Genomic DNA, 23,407 nt, shown 5'->3' on the forward strand with positions numbered 1-23,407 from the left:
ACGCTGCCAAACCGCTCTCAAACTAAGCGCCCACAGCTAGGCGTTTTCAGCTGGCTAAAAATGCTTGGTGGACACAGGGCCTTCAAAACTCATTTAAAACATTAACCGCCACAAAATGTCATCTAACTCAGCCAATCACGTGAGTTTGGGGGCGGGACTATTTCTGTTTTTGACCAATGCTTGGCAAGTGTTTGGGAAACCCATTTGGTAACACTAGTGGTGCAGAAATTCTTCCAAATCCAGAAACATTTCTGATTTAAAGTTAACATGATGTTCATAGCTTGATTCAATTCATGGATGCAATTGACCCTTCGCTAAGCCCCGCCCTCCTTAGTTACTGTTGCTATGCCTGACAAGCTTTCGCGCCTGGCACGTCTATTACAGTATGAATGCACCGGTGTCAGACATTCCCAAGGAGATAATTAGTAATTTTTGGCGAACAGGTGAAATAGCTGAGAGAGCGAGACAAAAGGGACTGCAGTATGCATTCGAGGATATCCACGACATAATATGCAACCGATTAGAGAATAATTTCATCAAAACTGAAGCTAAAGCCTATAGGTCACAGCGCAAGCAGCAGCGCCTCATACGCTGACCATTAAAATGGGAATTGAGGAACAGCTATGTGCATGCAAATTTGAAACTAATATAATAATTATAAATCAAACAGCTTATCCATACATCTTGTGGAATAAACACAAGACATTAGCCTGACCACTTTGCAATGATAACATTCTCCCGCTTATATTTTTAGCGCGCCAGGCTACTCCTCACACGGAGCAAACGTAGGTGTTTTTGTTAATCCTGTCATCCCGGAATTTCTCCCCTTGGGTTTTAGCTTTCGGGAAGGGAAAAAATTCCACCCCCCTGTCCAAACTTTAAGGATACCGGGTATCAGACTTGCCCAATCCATACACACAACGCTTCGGCAAGTTTCCCTCGCTCGAAAGCTTGCCAGACCTCCCGCGCCTCGTTACGGTCAGGGGCGCCGCCAGGAATTTTGGCCCCATGACAAAAAAATCGAATTGGGCCCCCTCTGCGCAGCTGTTGTCACCACATCTCTAGGACCTAACTGTCCCATCAAAAGCTTTACATAACTCTAATCAGAGGCTTGCAACTGTCTTGCTTCTTGTAGTTCAATACTAGTACTAGCACTGCTGGTGATTTGTAAATGCAAGTCTGCATACAGTATGCAGTTCACTATTTGATGTAAGATTAAAAGCCACCATAAAAATGTCCTTAATTAAGGCAATCCTTTACAGTCTCAATGTATTTTTATTGTAAAATGAATGACAGATTAAAAAAAAAGAAAAAAGAAAAAAACTAAATATTTTAACTTTTTAATCAAAATAAATTCATCATCTCAAAACAATGAAAACAGCAGATTTTTTAACTTAACTGCACATATATGCCAACAACAAAATAAAGTTGCCGTGTAAAACGGAATTTCCACATCAGGGTTATTATAGTGCTACAAAACAGATCCAGTGATCACTAAATCAATAGGTTTTGAGGTTTGGAATGATGGGAATAATAAAGTCTGTATCTATAGGTGTCATTTAACGGCCAAAATTCAGTCTAAATGAACGCATCAAACTGGATTATTTTAATATTGTCTGTAACTTACATGCAGGTTGAGGTAAGCTACTCACTGTTTCTAACTGCATCCAGTACAGACAGAAGGTTGTTTTTTTATTTTTATTTTATTAATGTCATAATGGTCATTATGTGAGAAAATATTGATTTCTGTCATTAGTAAATATTTCATTTTCTTTTTTGTTATGGTAAAAAGAGCAAGAGAGATAGTCAGAGAACCCCTGGAATGATGCTAAGTCATTAACACAATGTTGCTCACCTTCACTGGGACAGGGAGGGGCATTCTTGTAAAAGAGATTTTTAATCTCAATGAGTTTTCACCTGGTTAAATAAAGGATAAATAAAATAAATAAACAAATTAATAAATAAATAAGTTATGGGGAGACTGTGGTGCTGCTGACTCCTCTGTTGTTAAGTCTGCTAAAAGGGGCATGGACAATGATTTAATATGAATATCTTGCTAAACGTTTCCCTGCACTGATTAAATGTTGATGACATGTAGGCTAACTGCAGCTAGCTAGCTTATTTCACTATTAGTCCAGTCATTTTATGAAAAAAGGTTGAACAAATTGCAACAGAAGCAAACTCAACTGATTTTGTATCCTCAATGTATCCTGAGTAAGGGAAAAAAAAGCCCCGAAGAATCCCATTAGGGGAAAGTTTCGAAAAAGCCCCAAATATACCCTATTCATTCTTATCTTACATGAATAGGGTAAAAATTTTAACCTTTAGATATCACCATGAAAATTTCTGAGTTGATTACTTACATCAAGACAAACAAAAAATGTATTACAAGTTTTTTTTAATTATTTGTTAATATGGACAAACGGTGCATAATCTAATTACGTATGTGCTAATTTGCATAAATACCACAACAGATCTAAACATTGTGTATAGCAACTATAACATATAGTAATCTGTTGCTATTATCAATGGGATGACCCATTTCAGGAGATGCCATAATTGAAATTGAAATATATGAGCATATACATTCGCTAAAATATTGAAACGTTATAGCGATGCTGATTCAAAACACGAGCGCCAGTGACTGAATGAACGCCCCGCCCCCCCAGGCGAACTGGATGTTTTGATTGGTTTTGCACCCGAGTCAGATCTGTTATTGGCTGAAGCGATTCAGATCTGTCTGTTATTGGCTGAAGCGCAGGGCTCCACCGCAGTAGTTTGAATAGTGTCTGTCAGCACCTTTATGAAAGTAGCCTACTTTGTACTTTTGGTGAAAAATAAATGTAGCGAAGTTGAATACTTTATTTTTTTTCTACTCAAGTAAAAGTACCACAATTTAATTATACTCAAGAAAGTAGAAACAATTGAAAAATCTACTCAAGTACTATAACGAAAGTATTTGTAATTAGTTACTTTCCACCTCTGGGGACGACCCTTTTAGACCATGCACCGGGACCACCGACCATTTTCCCCGTCGTTAAACTCGCAAAAGTGGATTCGGACACTAAGTACACTTGAGCCGTGTGCTTTAGACCATGAGTTTATATCGTTAAAATAGGACCCTCAGTCTGACTTTACACACTCCGTTACATCCATGAGTGACAGATGTGTACACCACTCACATTTTATTCAGTATAATATAAAGTTTTTATTTTCACATATTTCAGAGTCATACTGTATAAATGGCATACAAAAGTGCAGCAAAAACACATGAAATCAAACAGTTTCTGCATAGATATGACTTGTTTCAGACTTTAAAAGGGGGAAAACAGAACAGACAGACTTAATGTCTGTGATATGTAGATGATAATGAATAATTCAGGTTAACTGATGCAAAATGTGTTTGTGTATGTTGTGCAGCACAGGATTCATTTCCAGTGCAGTAAACAGACATCTCCAAAACATCCCATAATACATCTACATCATTATACACAACTGCTAGAAAGGCATTTAATGCAGGACTGTGAGACGACATACGGCTCACACACACACACACATACACACACACACACACACACACACACACACATATCTAGGTCACTGCTGGATGTGTGCATTCCTACACTATGACTAAATTCAGTAATGCCCTGTGAAACTCGAGTGAAACATGAGTGAAATCATTCACTCGTGTACAAAATCTTCACATCAAGTCTGCAAAACTACAAGCACATTATACACTTTAAACGTTTGCAGTTGTAAAACAAACTTTTTACAAAACTCTAAACACAGTTCTCAACATTAGACATCATTCAAAACTAACAGCTCTTTTGTTTCTTTTGGAAAACACTGCCATTTAAAAGCCACACTCATTTCCTGATGACCTTTAGTGAAACATTTGTTCACTTAGAAATCAAAACTCACTGTCGTTTGAAAGAAAGAAATAATTTTTACCCCCTTTCATTTCTGTTTATAGTGTAAATATATGTAAGCAAAAACCTTATTGCTTTTATAAAACGGTTACCACACAATACAAATATTAAAGCAAAAAAAAAAAAAAAAAAAAATGTATCAATGCAACTTGAAATTAACTTGAACTCATGAAATAAAATCACTAAAAGACTTCCTTCCGCTGGAAAAAATAGTCCCTGCTCGTAAACAGCAACGGAAGTTTCATTATTTCGCCATTAGACGGCGACAAAGACTGTCTTTATGAGTGAGTCAGTCAGTAGAGAAGACTTTTATATTTGAACACGGAGAAACAAGACGCAACTAAGAAATGATTAGCATATCGGGCGCGGGAAAACCCCTTAACACGTCCTAACCAGTGTTAAGTCAGTCAGTAGAGAAGACTTTTATATTTGAACACGGAGAAACAAGACGCAACTGAGAAATGATTAGCATATCGGGCGCGGGAAAACCCCTTAACACGTGTCCTAACCAGACGCGATGCGATAATCTTGACGGCACTCGCAAGAAAATGGATAAGTGGCTACATAATAAAATTCACAAATATTACACCATTAATAAAAATACATAGGCTACTGAGTTACTAAAACAATCTTTGTCAAAGAATACAATTGTTTGTTCACAGTTTGAACGTTCTTGTTTTCATTTGTTTAATTTCAAGATCTGAGGTGAATTATCCATTGTTGCTTTTACAGCTACAAAGCTGGAGCACTAAATGATATTCAAAGTCACATTACACGCTTTTAACATTAAATAAAGACATAAACAGCACCTGAGATTACCATCGCCGCACTTTGTGTTTGTTGTTCCAAAAATACAAACCGTTTCTAAAACAGACTCGTCGTGTGTCGCCGTCGCGGCTGGTTAGGACAAACACTCTGATTAACATGGAAAATAACCTTTTATCGCGTGTAGTTAGGACACTGTGTAACTGTTAAAAGGACAAGATATCGCTGCAGACATTCAAAACGAATAGCCATAGGACTGACCTGAAGGAAAATGCTATATCTAGGCTACTGTAAATGCAGGTACACTGACTTAGGCCTACTCATCTCTCACAATACTCTCTTTTAGCTTAAATGAGATCTATTTATGTTTAATAAGCCCACCTGCAACTATAGTTGCCGCAGTGCATAGTTGACATTTTCCTTTTGTAAGTATTTTTATAGATGCTATCCATGATTTATGTCTCAATGGCATGCAAGCAAACAACCAAATAAAGGATTTCAAGAAGAAAAAAAAGGTATTCATTCACTCGATGAGGCTGTCAACTCCCTACTCCTGCTTCCAGGAATCATGGCGAAGGCAAACCCTCCCAAAGAAAGGTCATTTTCATGTTACTAATAAGTATTTTTTGTTGACATAGCCTATATATATATATATATACATAATCATGAAGGTCTCTAGAATCATCCAAACAAAACAAATCTAACAAGAGATCTATAGTTTTTTATATACTTAGTCAAAAGTCCAAGCGGCAACAATAGTTACATATATCATGGTAAAATTGGGTATACTGTGTTAATAAATCAAGGTTATCGGTCTTGTTTAGACTCAACTTAACTATTTAAATTACATCTCTACTCTTCATAAATTGTCTGTATGAACTGTTATTTTTTGTTATTTGCCATTTTGTTATTTATTTATTATACAGATATCATTTTTTCTTCATTCTATTTATTTGTATTTATTTATTTTCATTTAACTTTTTGATACACAATGCCCTGTTATGGCTGCAATTTGTTCTGCACTATGTTCCACCACTTTAAGACAAATGGATTTGTTGTTTGTTGTGTTTTCATATTCAAGAGATTATAAGATAGATGCAGCTTTTTTGGGTTCGCATCAAATGTTCTTCGACTTTTATACATTATAAATTTGTTTATGAATAAAGATTATAGAGGGGGTGCACTGCATACAACATATTTTCCCCGCACTGGCAACTATAGTTGTCGCACATTCAAATACGATTTTCAAGAAAAAGAAAAAAAAAAAACCTGGGGAAAATAAATGCAGAACACGTTCACGACACTATTAACACGACTATATGCATGAAACCATTCAGAAAAATTTGGGCACAAATGGGTTAAGTTGCTAAGAGTGGTTGCTAGGGGTGTTGTTGTGTAGGGATACATAGAACCGTGGGGGTGAAGCGGTCATAGCCTGTTTCATCATAAATAAAACCAAAGTCATTTCACTCGGCGGACATCTTTGAAACGCCATGCAAGTGCAACTCCGATCTCTTTGAATGGGGAAACATAAAGTTTGCCAAGATGACAACAACTGTCTCATAAATTTTGTTTTCAAACGCTCGAATCATGACAGAAGACGACATTTTCAAGCTAATGACAATAAAAACACAGCTATTGACCAATCAGAATCAAGCACTGGAACTAACGGTATTAGATTGTTTCACAGCAGCTTCACAACAGTAGCAAAAATCAGATTCTGCTGGTAAGCCAATAGTGTCATCTCTCAGCTGAAGTCAGTTCAGTTATCTCAAACAGTAAAGCGTTGGCCCTTGCAACGCCAAGGTCATGGGTTCAATTCCCAGGGAAAGCAAGAACTGATAAGAATGTAAATGTGTTCTTTGAAATGCAATGCAAGTCGCTTTGGATAAAAGCGTCTGCCAAATATGTAAATGTTGTGTGTAGAGTTTCTAAGCAAAGACGTAATTTTTAGAAGAGTTCAAATAGTTATGAATGAAGTGTTCGCTTGTGCAATCATGTGTGTGTGTGTGTTTTGAGAAATGGAGTCATAGTTTTTTAAAACTGTGTGTAAGCATTCTTTGAGGATAAAATAAGGAAGCGAAGTGGTGACGCAGTAAACGATGAGTAACCAAATGTTCGTTTATAATGTTCACTCCTGCATAACGTGTTTTTGACATATTTTTTTTAACGTTTTTATAGCATGTCAACCTCTTTTACTTTAACTATTGGTCATGATATAAGGCCTTTAAACGGCAGCGATAACGAGGAATAACAGCAATTGCCAGCCATGTGTGGCATTCACAGTATTTTACCTGTGATCGTGACAGAAAATGATTGTGTTGGATCAGTAGTTTAAATGGGTCACTGAACGGTGTCTGAGCTTGTGCAGTTTTTTGTTGAGTTTTGTTTTTTTAGATCCCACATTTTGCACCTTTTTGCATTTTTGTGGAGATATCATCTGTGATAATCGGTCGTTTCACTGACAGCTGTTAAACGTTCCTCATCGATGCTGGAGTGAATCCTGCAAAGCCAGAAAAAATAAATACACTCTGATCTCATCTTGATGTATTAAAGTTTCTAAACAAACATGAGGGTGCAAGAAAAGTGCACACGAGAACAAGGCAATTTAATTTAACATTTTTTTTACTTTACCGTTCATTCGACGTCTATTTTTGCGAGCAATTCCCACATAAACTGCAGCGGCCACTGAGATGATCACGGTCACAAGAAGACCACAAACCGAAGACGTCACCACAGTTTTCTGGACGCTCCAAAGCTTTTCTGGAGGTGGTTGTATTTCTAAAGAAACAACAAGGGTGTTGATGATAAACTTTGGCACATGGCAGTTTAATCTCCATAGAAACCGTCCTTTTGATGCATATACAACCCTGTAATCTGATATACAAACATACGCTCGCGTGCGATAAATTATGAGCCAAAGGTTAGCAGCAAAGCCATGGCTTTCATTCCCAGATTCAAGTCAAGTGTGAAAATGAAGAAATCTCCTGAACTCTCAGACAAGCGCACGGAGAGCTCACATTTATCTTTAAAAGGCTAAATGAGGTTTATTATATAATATTCATGCAAAATGGCAACATATTTATCCATTTAGGTTTGGCTTTTGGGGTTAATGTTGTTTTTTTTGTTGCAATACGTCATAATTTTCTAATTTATCTTGATTTCGGCTTTTTTTGTGTGTCATTTTATGAACTTAATCTCATTTAGTCTTTAATCTCAGTTATTATGTCATATTTATGTTAATTATGTCATTTAATATCTACTTTTTCTGTCATAATTATGACTTTTGAGTCATATTTTAGTTTTTTTGTCATAATGTCGACTCTGTCATAATTATGATTTATCTAAATTTTTGTCATATTTCTACTTTTTATCCCATAATTACCATTTTTTATGTCATATTTTTTCAATTGAAAATTCAGTTCATTGTTATTTTTATTTAAATTTTATTTTATTTGCATGATTTTCCCATATATGTCTAAATGGTTCTTAAAAATATATATATTTCAGTTTTATTTTTGTTAATTTAGTGCTTTAGTGAGTTAAACTAATCTAAAATGTCTTATTTTATTAGAAACAAAACTGTTTTTTAGGTTGTTTTAGTGTTAGTTAACAATAATAACCTTGATTGTCGCACACGTACCTGTGACCTCCAGATAGATGTTGTCGTGTGTTATAGGTTCTGTCCGATAGTAGCACATGTACAGTCCCTGGTCTGATGGAGTCACACTGAGGAGCGTAAGAGAACAGTTCTCCATCAGCTTCAGCTTGGCTCTGTTGCGATACTCTTCCGCTTGCATGTCTTCTCTTCGGTAAGCACTGACCACGAGCGTCTGGTTACCGACGGTCCTCTGCCAGACCAGATATGGAGGCTGATCCGGTGGACACGTGCAGGGCAGAACCGCTGCTTCTCCAGCCTGGGCCGTAATGTTGCGGTCAGCGCAGTCTGTGCAGGGAATAACATCATCAACATCTGAATTACTGTAATGAGCTCCAGATTTACCATCAATACCATCCCAGATCATAGTTCTCAGAATGTTCTGGAAAGGTTCTCTCAAAGTTATGAACAAACGTTCTTCCAGTCACATTCATAAAACGTTCGTTCAGTGTTTTGAAAATCTTAGCACAAAAACTTCATTTATATATAGCTTTTTTCCCTGTTTTTTAATGAATTTTTGTCATCATTTTGACTTTTCATCTCATAATTATCACTTTATATGTCATATGTATGGTTTTTATGTCATAATTATACCTTTTTATGTCATAATTATTACTTTTTATGTCATAATTATGACTTTCTATGTCATATTTATGTTTTTATGTCATAATGTTGACTTTTTATGTCATAATGTCGACTTTATCTCAATTTCATTATACGTTTTGTCATATTTTGACTTTTTATCCAATAATTATCACTTGCGTATGTCATATTTATGTTTTTAATGTCATAATTATGAATTAGCATGTTACTTAGTATGTCATAACTATGGCTGGGCGGTATGACGGTATATATCGTTACCGCGGTAGAAAATGTCAACCGTAACAGATTTTTTTATCCCGTGATACCGCGTAAATAAGTGGGCGTGGTTAACTCGCATGCATGAGAGACACTGAGATTTGTCAAAGAAACATGGAGAAAGCAGATCAAGAGGATCCACAAAGGAATTACGTTTTCTAAAGGGTTGTTGTTAACGTGATATTTTCGGGGAAAAGGCGCAGCAATCAACTAGAGCAGTGCGGCACCCGTAGGCTACAGTTTAGAGGAGTGCACGATAGCAACGGGGAAAGCATGAAGCTTACTTGACAACAACAGTTTCCTATGTCAATATCGTAACGAATAGAAATAACCTTAAATAATGTATAGTTATCTGCATCTTTCTGTCTCTTTATAGTTACTTTTTAAACACGAAACTCGCATTCAGCATGACACGCGAGCGGTTGCAGTGGTAATGAACAACCTGCTTGTTAAAGCAAATGTTTAATCCTGTATCTGAGGCAAAATTACTAAATATACAGCGCGAGTTATATATTTGACATCATTCGAAACAGTCAAATGTAGCCTATATTTTTATTTGTGTACATTCAAAATGACTACAAAATATCATGTCATTGAAAAATAAATAAAACAACATGATGAGCTGCTTTAGCGCGTCTCGGTCTCTTGCTGGCGCTCACCAAAAATGAACCAAAATACAGAGAATAGCCTTCTTGGCGCGCCTACTTTTGAAAGTCAACATTTAGATTATTTAACGTTATAACGTTGCATTATATATGCCTGAGTCACTTTGGAATAAATCACAGCGTGTTTCATGATAAAACGTGACTTAGCCTATAGGCTACAGTCCGGAAAATAGGCTATAGGTTATAGCAAATTCAGACCAACTGCTGGTCTACACAGAGAAAAAGCCCTTTCTAGGCTCTTCTGTTGTACCGAGCCATTCGTTAGTCTAGTTGTTTGATGAGAAAATGAAATGTAGCCTATAGTTGCAATACACGCGTTTTGTAAGCTGCAACTGCTGCAGCGGACTATTATTACTAGAATATTAGAAATCTAATACTCAAGCTGTTTTCTCATTTTTCTACTCTTAATATTAAATAAAAAACGACTGAACGAAAGATACACGGATTCTCTTGAACCACCACCGCGTTTGCGGCAGAAAACTGCTGCAGTGCAGCCAAAATGCTCTGTTCGACTTTTCTGAGATCCTTTACTCTTCCCTGTGGATGACCTGTGACCTACTTTCTGTAAGATCTGAATTTTTGAACTTGAATTTTAGAAAACTGAATTTGAAGTTCCGAATTTCTTCATCTTGAAAACTTGAATCTGTATTTTTTTTAAACTGAATATTTGCAGTATACGAATCCAGAACAAAAAAAAAAAAAACTAGCTGTTTGAAAATACATGTCTATAAAATTCAGCCATAAAAACATTTCAATTTGTTAAATTTCAAATGTTCAATATTCGTTTAAAAAAAATCTAATTCAGAACTATTTAAACTACCACCTAAAATTCAATTTTGTTAGATTACACTTGCAAAATAATTCAAATTTACACAATTCAAATTCAAATCGTTTTGTCATATTATGAGCTCCATACTTTTCAGTATTTGGGTTTATTTATTATACAAAGCCCTTTTTGTCGATTTTTCGAGAATAACTACATATATAAATAACTATATCGTGAAATATATCGTTACCGTGAAACAGAATTTTGGTCATACCGCCCACCCCTAGTCATAACTATGGCTTTTTATGTCATAATTATGACTTTTTATGTCATAATGTCGACTTTATCTCAATTTCATTATACGTTTTGTTATATTTTGACTTTTTATCCAATAATTATCACTTGCGTATGTCATATTTATGTTTTTAATGTCATAATTAGGAATTAGCATGTTACTTAGTATGTCATAACTATGGCTTTTTATGTCATAATGTCGATGTTTTATGTCATATTTGTTTTTTATGTCATAATTATGAATCTTTCATATAATTATTATAATCATGAAATTATAATTATTAAAAATAATTTATAAGACTTAAGATTAATAATTTAATCTTAAGATTTATAAGACTAAGTCTCAAAGTTATGAACAAACGTTCTTCCGGTAACGTTGACAGAACGATCTTTCAATGTTTTCAAAACATTAGCACAAAAAAAAAAAAAAAAAAAAAAATTGCGTTTTTTTTTTCTGAAACGCTTTAGTTGGAAGTTGTTACTTGTTTCACAACGTTCAGAGAACATTCAAAAGTAACATTTCCATAATGTTTGAAGAATGATGAAATGGAACGTTCCATTAACGTTCACATAACCAAGAAAAAAAGTTTTCAGAACTAAATGCGACGTTTTTAGAACATATTTTTGTTAGCTGGGACAAATTTTGCACCCAGAAGTAAATCTGACAAACCCTCATTTTGGGCATGTCGTCATTTGTTAATAAACAAAACGAAAAAAAGAAAGCAAAAAAAAAACTATCTTTCATTTTGTATATTTTTAAGACCTTTATGAAAAGGCTACATTTTATTAACTACCCGAATATAGCCTATAATACGATAATAAAATAGAATAGAGAGTGATAATTATTTTTTATAGTTGCTTTAATAATACCCTTCCGAAACATCCCATAGTTACAGCAGGCTTGTAACGCTACTCACCCGTGCACGCGCATGTCGACAGCAGCACTAACGCGAGTGTAAATCCCCTGAAGCGAACAGATCGAGTTCGGGTTCCGGAGGACAAATTCATCCCGGTGCTTTTCATTCAGGCTCTTCTCATTTCAACAGGGTCACGTGTTCACTACCGATCTAGCTCGAAATGTTTAGCTAAGCACTCGAGCTGGTGTTTGCATTATTCCTGTCGGAGATGTTTGTACATCAGCTCACTTTCACTGACTGAAACACACTCTCGCTTTTACTCTAGCCTACTCTCACTTGTAACTCGATCGAAAGCGAAAGAAGCCTATAACTCCTGCGCCAACACACACACAGTAGACCTACTGTAACTCTGACTCAGCCATCAGCCATTCGGAACTAGTTAGCATTAGTCTTACTCTTATAGTGTTACGAAATCATGTTAAATAAACGTAAAAAACAAATGTCAACTGTAACATCTTCTATATGTATTGTAAACGTATTTTTAATTGCGTATTTTAATAAAAAAGTTTTTTTTTGTGTGTGTGGCTAGAAGTCATTTAGAATTTATCTTATGATTTTGGCTTTTTTTAAATGTCATATTTTTTTTTACTTTTTATCTCACTTATTATGATAATTATGACTTTATTCTAAGTTTATTTTAAGTTTTTGTCATATTTTTATCATAATTATTGTCATATTTATGTTTTTTATGTCATAATTGTGAATAATCATGTCACATAGTATGTCATAATTATGCATTTTTGTCACAATGTCGACTTTTACATTTGTCATATTTTTATCTCATAATTATTGTCATATTTATGTTTTTTATGTCATAATTGTGAATAATCATGTCACATAGTATGGCATAATTATGCATTTTTGTCACTGTCGACTTTTACATTTATTATTTTTTTTACATAATTATCACTTTTTATTTCATATTTATTTTTTGTTTGTCATAATTAGTATGAAATTTATGTTTTTGTCATAATTATGACTTAGTATGTCACTTAATATGTCATAATTATATATATATATATATATATTTTAAAGATTTGCCTGAGCATGATTTTTCTTCCTGCAGAAATAGGTTTCCATACAAAATTTAAATTAACGTTCAGAATTGTAACTTTTTTTTTTTTTTTTTTTATATAACTTTTATTCAAAGATAGGACATACAGCAGGAAAACAACGGCTGCGTTCAGCCCCGACAAAACGTTGCACAACGTTTTTTAAACAGAAACGGTGATGCGTTGAACCAGAGCCCGTCTACGGGTAATACCCTGTATTTTCTTTCTCATTTTTAGGAAAAGCACTTAATTACCATTGTTTATTTCTATACCAAATGTCATACACTTGCAATGACGCTAAAAATATAAACAACTACATCATTATGTTGATATCCTATATTTTTACAATAAAACTTACGACAAACATGTCTTCTAATATCCTCAGTTGTTGCGTATACCGAGCTGCATCAAACACATTTGTAAATTACTTTCATTGAACCCATTGTTGTGCGAGTTCACTTTAATACCGCGTGCTTTATATGCATGTTGCTGCTGATTGGACTGCAGTTCTGACACACCCACCAAACAAGAGAAAATGTATCTCAAACCCCGTTGCACACCGGTGCACGCCGTTTCCAGGAGACATGACGTTCAACCTGGAAACCGTAGCAAAACGTTGCGCACCGTTTTGAACTTGAACGTGCCCCAAAAGTCACAAATCACAAATAAGCCAGTCAGGGGTTATCAAAAAAACAAAAATCTGTCACATTTGATAGACCAATCACAATCACACTGACGGAGTCCCGCAATCCAATCACAGCACATTGCTGGTGTCCCGCCATCCAATCACAGCACAGTGACTGAGTCCCGCCATCCAATCACAGCACAGTGACTGAGTCACGAGAGCTAATCAAGGAATAAAAACAAACCAGAGCCCGTCAGGAGTCTGTCGAGTTCCTCGTGCTGAAGCGGTTTGTATTGAACCAAATGCTTAATTTTAATGTTTTATCTTAGTTGTGTTGTCACATTTACACAATATATTTTAATCGGAAAGAGATGATTTACCCTGAAATCTACAGCGAGCGTCGTGATATATAAAAACTAGAAGGCTCCCTTTATAATGAACGTGTTGACATGGTTCAGGTTCATCAGAACGCTTAAATATCGCTGTCAGAGATTTTATTTTACCATGGTAAAATAAACCATGGTAATATATATATATACCATGGTAAAATGCTGCTCCAAACATGCTTTGCGATGGTAAAACCATGTATCTCTACGCCCTCGAGTGCTTTGCCGTGGTATTTTAAAATAAATAACGGGAATACGATAAAATACGTACATTTTCATTTAAAAAGATTATAATAGTGTGAATTAATAACGTTAATTGTAAATGTACAGTATGTTATAGTTTTATCATTATAAACAGTTTTGTACAATTATGATACAAATGTACAATTATATTCGGAACATTATTATTATCATCATCAATAAATGAACATTTGTGTCTTATTTTAAATTTTTACGTAAAACTGAATAAAAATGCATTTTTCTGTGTTTACGATTATGTGGTGTTGTCATCTATGGACATTTTTAGACGTTGTTATCATGAAACAGTTTGAGCTGTATTGTCATCAATGATCATTTCTAAAAACAGCTTAAAGATAAAGTCAATAAAATTTTATAAATAGCCAACATTTAAAATAAAAAACTGAATTGATAGTGCAATAATACAATAAAATTTAATTATATATTAGATAAATACATCATTGTATACAATAAAATACCTTTGATCAAAATAAAACAATTGAAAAAATAAATAATTGTACTGAAATTCATACATAATAAATTAAAACTTTAGATTACAATAAATTGATTCAAATACATACAACTGTATTTAAATTAAAACATGATTAAATGATTAACACATTTGATTAAAATAAATAAATAAATAAAAAGTAATTTGATTTAAATATATAACATACAAACATTTGGTAAAAACTAAATAAATGTATGAAATCTTATTTAAATAAATAAAGCTAAAAAGCAGCATAGAAAGCCAGGTAGAAATGAGATTAAACTATCTAAAAAATAAGTAAATTCAGTCAAATAAAAAAATAAAATACAAAAATAAATGGACAATAAATAATAAGATTAAATAAATGAACACAATACATCTAAAAGTCCAAGAAAAAACAATGATGTAATGTAATAGAAACTATTATAAATATTTTGCATATTTATAATATACATTTTTCACAGTATTAATTGGATCTTTATATCCTTAACAGATTGAAAAGCCCTGACTTAAAAAAATATTAAAATAAATGGAATAAATAATATAATTAAGTAAATAAAAGTACATTATTACAGTGAGTCCAAGAAACAACAACAACAACAACAATGTAATGTAATAAAAACTAAATTTTTTTGCACATTTATAATATAATTTTTTCACAGTATTAATTGATTGAGTTATACATGAAAATATATCGCTTAAATCTTAGGATGGGGGTCCCTTGCACGAGAACAGATTGAACTTACGGCACTTCTGATGTGTTTTCCAGCACAGCATCCAGCGGAGATGGAGTTGATGGGGTCGGAGGATCCCGAGGGTTCTGCCGGATCTGAGATCCACACGGCGATGCTGTGGAGCATCCAGGAGGCGGTTCAGAGGCAGACTCTTCAGATCGGGGTCTCTGCGTGTGGAGCCACGGCCCTGGTGGACGTCCTGCAGGCGCTGGGCATCATCACGGTCACACCGGAGACGGTGAACTCCTGCGTGAGGACGAGTCTGAGGAGGAACACGGCGCCGCTGCACGATTACCTGCACTCGCGCAGCAACGCCGGTACATCCAGCTCTTCACCCGCTTCACTTCACAGTGACGGTTTTGTTTCACATTTGGGGAGAGGAAAAAATATTCCAAAACTTTCTGAAAATACAGTATGAGAATTAACTGCACAATTATATTGTTAACTCCAGAAGACATGGACTGTTGACATCCCACATTAAAGGCAGGGTAGGTAGGATTTTAAAAAAAAAAAAAAAAAAATTGTTTAAACTGTCTTTATATACCAATACATAATTAAAATGTAAGTACTCTGAAAAATAGAGTATAAAAATCGAGTGTCTGTAGACCTCTCACGACTGTTGTAAACACAGCTCATTATTTCCATTCACTCCACCCCCTCCCTCTGAGCTCCTTCCAAAGCCACGCCCCCAAAACACATGAACGCGCGACTCCGACCGCTCAGCTGGAAGACGCATTATTTACCTGAGACGAGCGGAGAGGAAGGAGCGCAGTACATGCAGTGACGATGTCAGAATCACATGTAATAAAATACCTAACTTTATCACTATAAATATAAACATAAGATTTCTTTTAGTACTCACTATCAAGCTAGCATATCGATACTGGTAAAGTTTAAAATATACTTTGTTTGATTCATTAACAAGCTATACAGGTTGCATTGATACATGTTTTTCCATTACCATCAGTTACACTGTGATGAAGGTGAATTTCGTGTAAGATTCATAACATATACGGTGTTTTGCATGTAAGAGTTTCCATGATGAAAGCATTGTTGACTCTAATGAGGGCTACACTCCGGGAGACAAGTACCGCTTCGTCGGTTCGAGGACAGGTCCGGGGTCGAGGGCGAAGCAGAGGAGGTCGTTCAAGAGTGTGGGCAACCAGGGTTCGAGGAAGTAGTTTTTGCCTTGTTTGCCTTCGCTGACTGAATGTGCTTTGAATTTTGAATGCTCTTTCTCTGCCATAATTTTACTCTTCGTAGGTTCCGCACTCCTCAAATCAAACGGGTGCGCGCATATGGGCAGATCTAGCAACAGGAGTGGTAGCCATGGTTGCGAGAGTGAGTGACAGTCGCCCAAACCAATCAATTGTTTCGTCCCGAATGGAAATAATGAGCTGTGTTTATTGCAGATTAAAAGGTCTACAGTCACTCGATTTGTATACTCTCTTTTTCAGAGCACTTACATTTTAATTATGTATTGGTATATAAAGACAGTTTAAACAAATTTGAAAAAAAGTTTTATAAAAATCCTACCTACCCTGCCTTTAAATGACAAGACATGTCATTGCTGTTATCAAAATTACTGTTTGTTATTTGTTTGTGCAAAAAAAAAAAAAAAAAAAAGCCACAATTATTGTTATTCATAAAGGCAATTCTGTCATAATTTACTCGCCCTAATGTCGTTTTGAACCTGTATGACTTTCTTTCCTCTGTGAAACAGAAAATTATTTGGAAGTATTTATCAGGTGTTTTTGTCCAAAACTGTTAAAGTCAATGGGGTCCAAAACCAAATTTTTGATTTTTGTATTGCGATATGAGACCCTGGACCACATAACCAGTCACATGGGTCAATTTTTTTTGAAATTGAGATTTATACATCATCTGAAAGCTGTATAAATTTGAATATTTTAAAATCTGGAATCTGAGGATGCAAAAAAATCGAAACATTGAGAAAATCTCCTTTAAAGTTGTTCATTTATGTTGGCGATTGTGCTGCATTCACTCACAAAAATACATGTTTTACAGTGGGAAACGTACTAAATATCTTCATGGAACATGATCTTTACTTAATATCCTAATGATTTCTGGCATAAAAGAAAAATGGATAATTTTGACCCATACAATGTATTGTTGGCTATTGCCACAGATAAACCCGTGCGACTCGAGACTGGAGACGTGATCTAAATACTGTTTATTCTCTAATAACCCACCGCACCTGCCCTCCTCCAGGGGCGACGCACCTGCAGCTGATCGACGGGGCGGATCAGGCCAGCGGGGGGCGTGTGATGGGCCGGTTCTTCGGGCTCTTTCCCCGGCGCAGGGTGAAGCTGGTGCCCTGGTTGGCCCGATGGATCCTGCGTGGAGCCGTTCCCGTCGCCACCATGAACATGCAGAAGGCCGTTCCCGAAGGAGAAGAGATTCCCGACGCCTGGCACCACCAGCTCATCTTCGGCGTGGGACCCCGGGCCGTGTTCATGACCAACCCTCTGGATGTGGGTGCGTCCCAAATCACACATCACTTAAAGGGTTACTTCAGGATTTAGCATTAAGCTTTGTATTAGTAGAAAACCTGTAGTATTTTCGAATCACCATGCTTTCCACCCTCATATCCCCCTGAGAGGAGAGATTTATGTATTTTTTGTCTGGAAAAAATCCTCCGATGACGCAAAAATCGTCATTTTGCGTCATCGGAGGATTTTCTGTCCAGAGGCTAAAGACTACAGCCAGTAGATGGCGTTGTTCCGCATGTTTTCAGCCCGCCCATAGAGGGTGGGATCTCACTCACAGAATGTACACAGTGTCAGCCGTCTTTCTTTGGAAGCTAAGCTAGCATGCTCTTGTTCTGTGGAGAAAGCTGAATAATAGGAGAAAGCTGAGTAAGTAGGGGTTACCATCCTCCTTTTCCCGGACTTGTCCGGCGGGCGAGACTGTTCAAAATGTCCGGGATTCGGCTTTTGCGTTCTGCGGTCGCCATTCATTGTTTACATGCACACCTCTCGTTTCAATCTAACTGAATTAATTCCGATCGGTGAATCTGACTGTAGTGTTTACATGAACGCTAAACAAGTGATCGTTTGATGTGCGTTTTACCCTTGCTAAGAAAATTTCCGCTCCTCCGTGAGAGATGCGAGACCCGGCGCGTCTCAGTAATGACGCCACCGCCCTCGCGCTGTTCTCCCGCGGCCGTCAGCCTCGTCCTGCTCGCCACAGTAAACATGATGAATGGCGACTGTAGAACGCAAAAGCCGAATCCCGGACATTTTGGGTCTCTAAATCCCTGGCAAACTCATCACTTACTTAGGCTAGCCTTGTTGTTTTCAACTGTGCTCTCTAACCGGTAGGCGTGGCTTGGGAGTGGCCTCCTAAGGCAGCGAAGCAAGTGCATTCTGGGAGTTGTTGTCTTTCATCCACATAAGCCAAAAATACATTTTCTGGCTTTTCTCAGTCTAGAAAGCTCCAAATTCAAAAATTTCTCCACATTTCTTGTACTTAAATGACCTATTTTAAATACACATTCATCTTCCCAGAGGTGAAGTATCCCTTTAATATATATTAAAACTAAAATAGTATGTCAGTGGTTCTAAAATAACTCTTTACCCTGATCCTGATATGTTTATATAATACGTGTGTGTGTGTGTGTGTGTGTGTGTGTGTGTGTGTGTGTGTGTGTGTGTGTGTGTATATATATGGGTCAATGACGTGATGGGTCATTTTTTTGTCCAAAGGCCTTAATAATAATAATAAAAAAACAAATATATCACATCCAAAGTATGTAAGGTAGTACAACTTGATCTCTTTTACTGAATCCAAAAGGTTTTAATTATATTTTACTACATGTAAAGGTATTTTAAAGATTTTGAAGTGTCAAAAGGTCATTCGGTAAAACCGATATAGTAAATATTTAGATGGAATAATATTGTTTTTAATAACTAAAGGAACTACAATAATACAAATATAAAGCAGATAAGGCTCTTTTTTTTAACATTTCCCCTTTTCTCCTTTCCCTGTGCAATGTTTTACTTGAATATGTTTAGAGTAGTCCAATAAATGATTACATTTATGAGATCAGTGATAATTTGTTTTAATATTTCTTCTGTGGTGCACACTATATACTATCTCAACATCAATGTCAAATCAGTTTTTAACTTTCAAATCAGTGGTTAAACCGAATGACTTTTTTGGTGACATTTTTTCCATCTTGTAAAAAATGACAAAAAACAGTGTTAATTGATTGTACAAACCACAAAATCTTAAACTAAAAAAACTAAGTAAACTAAAAAATGGTTTCAGATATAGTTATATCTCCATTCTATTTTTTTACACTTTTAAAAACCTTATTTGTCAATGACCCGTATATATATATAAACTTATCTTCGGAGTGGGACTCCGGGCCGTGTTCATGAACAACCATCTGGATGTGGGTGCGTCCCAAATCACACGGGCTTCATATAGTTCACTGAAACTGAACTCGTAAACTTGAAACTGAAATAAAAAGTATAGAGACATATTAAAAAAAAAAAAAAAAAAAAAAAAAACGAATAAAAGTGACAAAAACTCACAACAAAATTACTACATTTTTAAAATTAAGATAAATATAGTATATATATATATATATATATAATTATAAAAATATAAATAAAATATATAAATAAAATATAAATATAAAAAGATATAAAATATATATATATATAATTAAATAAGTATAAAAATAAAACCTGATTCAAAATGTTAATTAAAACTAAAATAGTATGTCAGTGGTACTAATATATATATATATATTAGGGGTGTAACAATATATCATGTCACAATATATCGCAATACAAATATGCAACAATATGTATGGTGGATAGTTCACCCAAAATAAAAATGACTGAGAAAAAAATTCAAGTTTTCAGAGTTTTAGTGTCAGTACTGCATTAAACTACTATATATAATGTTGAATATAATGTATAATAATGCAATATATTTGTGGATCCTGATAATGCCAAATGTCTGATGTTACCAGTAAAAAGTGGCCTACATTAATTTAAATATATCAGTGACAGAGATCAAGAATATTCGTCTAAAATAATTCAATATTTTCATCTTCAGAATGATGAATATTGTTATTCTGGTGTCTCTATTGTCCTGTGCTTTGGGTTTCAGCACCAAGTCTATGGCTATTCATTTACACACACAATGAAATATCAAATTTAGCATTTTTAATCAACAGTATATTTTTTGTAACCTTTTATCATATGTCTTGGAGTATCGCAATAATAGCGTATCATGAGTTCTGTATCGTGATATGAATCGCATTGTGACATGAGGGTATCGTTACACCACTAATATATATATATAAACTTATCTTCGAAGTGGGACCCCGGGCCGTGTTCATGAACAACCATCTGGATGTGGGTGCGTCCCAAATCACACGGGCTTCATAAAAAAAACCCCACACGGGCTGTAAAAATTTCATTTTCATTTAGCTTGATGGACTGAAATAACTAAACTTGAAACTGAAATAAAAAGTATAGAGGCATATTTAAAAAATAAATAAATAATAAAAGTGACAAAAACTCACAACAAAATAACTAAAACTTTAAAATTAAGGTGAATATAATATAAAAATAATAAAAAAAGAGTATAAAAATAAAACCTAAAATAGTATATCAGTGATATTAAAAATATCTCTGCATTTACATTTATATAATGTGTGTGTAAAAAGAACAAAAACTAATAAAATGAAAAAAGTGTATAACAAAATTAGTAAAACTAAAACAAAAACTGAAAATATGAAAGCTAAAGTAAAGTTAAATAATCTATTAGCTATAGTATAGTTAAACAACATTAAACTATAGTACAGTAAAAATATACTCGATATATTGGAATTGGATATAACTGAAGATATTAGAAGACATGTTTGTTAGAGTTTTATAGTAGAAATATAGCATATCAACAGTGATCAGCAATAATGATAAACCTAGTACTCACAATAAAAATAATACGGTCATATAACACCGTGTCGGAGGTGAGAAGTGGATCATCCTTCTCCTGAAATACGAGGCAAATGTTGGATCACAGTAATTAGGAACCAGTTTCCACAAATCCCTTCACTCGATTGGGATGTTCTCTTGTATTCTGGACGGCAAGAGCAGTGACTGTAACATCGAGCGTATTTTGCAGTATTAAACACGTATTTATACCGGTTTCATCCAAGCGTGCCGCACAAGCCCTGAAAAGTGAAGCCAAAGCGTCTCGATCGCCCCCTGGTGGCTGGTCCTAGTATAGATCATAAGCCCCGCCTCCCCGTGTTATTCAACGGGACTTGAGACCAACTAAACAATTTAATTACACTTCAAATATCTTTTTTCCGAAGGTGGTTTCTGTCATTTTCAAGTGTTTGTTTTTAAAATAAGTTTGTTTTTAGTCCGTTATTTGATGCTATAAAAACGGTGGTGTGACATCATGATTGACAGCTGTGATTGACAGGTTCTCCGAGCGAAGTAGTCACTGAAGCACCAACAGACTTTTTTTCTGTATCTTCGGAGGACTGAGGAGATTGGAGCTTTAAATTTAATATCTAAATTTCTATAATTAATTATTTCACACCGAGAGTGAGGGCGGGGCCTTGATTTTGCGGCTTTACTTCCTGCTCACGACTGCGCGGGTCTGGTCCCGAGATCGCTACTGCGCAGACTCAAGATGTCAGCGCCATATCGGCACACTGGCGGCTTCAGTTCTCACCAATGGAGAGAGCGAAGGGGCGTCGTCCATATTTTTTTACAGTCTATGGTTTCATCAGGTTCTGAAAACTCTTCAAAAAGAACACACGGAATGTCCTTCTCAGCTGCCGTAGTTGCAACTCTTGCGTCATCAGAACCGTGTGTTCAACGCACCACAGCTTCCGTTTAAAAAACGTTTCGCAACTTTTTGTCGGGGCTGAACGCAGCCCAGAAAATATGAAAGCTAAAGTTAAATAATACAGTATTTAACAGTAAACTATAGTACAGTAAATCATACAAACTAGTGTTCGACTGATATATATCGGACGATATTTGGCATTTTTAAATATTTGCATTGTCCGATACTTTTTCCGATATTTTTCCGATATTTTTCAGTTTGGTGGATGTGTCGGAAGTGGAACTTTTATTTTGACGGCATATTCACACTGTGTATTAAATAACCATGTGGTGATGGCAGTTTTACATAATCCTTGGTGTAATGAAATTTCTTTGTGTTCCTTCTTAGATCCTACACTTGTTGTTTTCTTCCACAGTGAGTGAAGAGGAGGTTCATGAGCGTCTTTGCAGCGAGTCTGTGCTGCTCATTCGCCGGGAAGATGTTCTGAAGAGACTGACACCAGATGTTCACCTATCACAGATCTCAGATCAGCATCCCGACCTGCGCTGGAAGACGTTAAATGTGGAGGGTACGGCGCCCTGTTTTTGACCAGTCTAAGTAAGGGATAATGTACATCCAACATGATCACGATCAAGTACTTCATCAGCCTGAAGGGGTTTATTCTGAGATCACACACACACACACACACACACACACACACACACACACACACACACACACACACACACACACACACACACACACACACACCTGAAGGGGTTTATTCTGAGATAACACACACACACACACACACACACACACACACACACACACACACACACACACACACACCTGAAGGGGTTTATTCTGAGATAACACACACACACACACACACACACACACACACACCTGAAGGGGTTTATTCTGAGATAACACTCACACACACACACACTCACACACCTGAAGGGGTTTATTCTGAGATCTCACACACACACACACACACACACACACACACACACACACACACACACACACACACACACACACACCTGAAGGGGTTTATTCTGAGATAACACACACACACACACACACACACACACACACACACACACACACACACCTGAAGGTTTTTTTTCTGAGATAACATACATACACACCTGAAGGGGTTTATTCTGAGATCACACACACACACACACACACACACAC

General features: G+C 35.8%; 2 protein-coding genes across 3 annotated transcripts in view; one reads left to right on the forward strand and one right to left on the reverse strand.

Annotated features, from left to right (window-relative positions):
- Positions 1–6,100: 6,100 nt before the first annotated feature.
- LOC307144364 (uncharacterized protein) lies at positions 6,101–12,253 on the reverse strand. Its single transcript, XM_079846691.1, has 4 exons — positions 11,853–12,253; positions 8,338–8,640; positions 7,329–7,475; positions 6,101–7,197 (listed from the first exon to the last, which is right to left on the reverse strand). Exons 1-4 carry the CDS (start codon positions 11,956–11,958, stop codon positions 7,166–7,168), a joined length of 588 nt encoding a protein of 195 aa, XP_079702817.1. The 5' UTR covers positions 11,959–12,253; the 3' UTR covers positions 6,101–7,165.
- Positions 12,254–13,743: 1,490 nt separating this feature from the next.
- LOC307154265 (uncharacterized protein) overlaps positions 13,744–23,407 on the forward strand; it is a 217,571-nt gene continuing 207,907 nt past the window's right edge. The window contains exons 1-4 of one of the 2 annotated variants that reach the window (XM_079864017.1): positions 13,744–13,815; positions 15,412–15,693; positions 17,609–17,871; positions 22,610–22,790. In XM_079864017.1, coding sequence (XP_079720143.1) covers positions 15,429–15,693; positions 17,609–17,871; positions 22,610–22,790 — 709 coding nt within the window. In that variant the 5' untranslated portion in view covers positions 13,744–13,815; positions 15,412–15,428. Of the gene's footprint in view, positions 13,816–15,411; positions 15,694–17,608; positions 17,876–22,609; positions 22,791–23,407 lie in introns of both variants that reach the window. The other variant, XM_079864018.1, reaches the window with a different exon arrangement.

Source organism: Squalius cephalus, assembly GCF_949319135.1.
Source record: "Squalius cephalus genome assembly, chromosome: 2".
NCBI classification, from domain to species: domain Eukaryota; kingdom Metazoa; phylum Chordata; class Actinopteri; order Cypriniformes; family Leuciscidae; genus Squalius; species Squalius cephalus.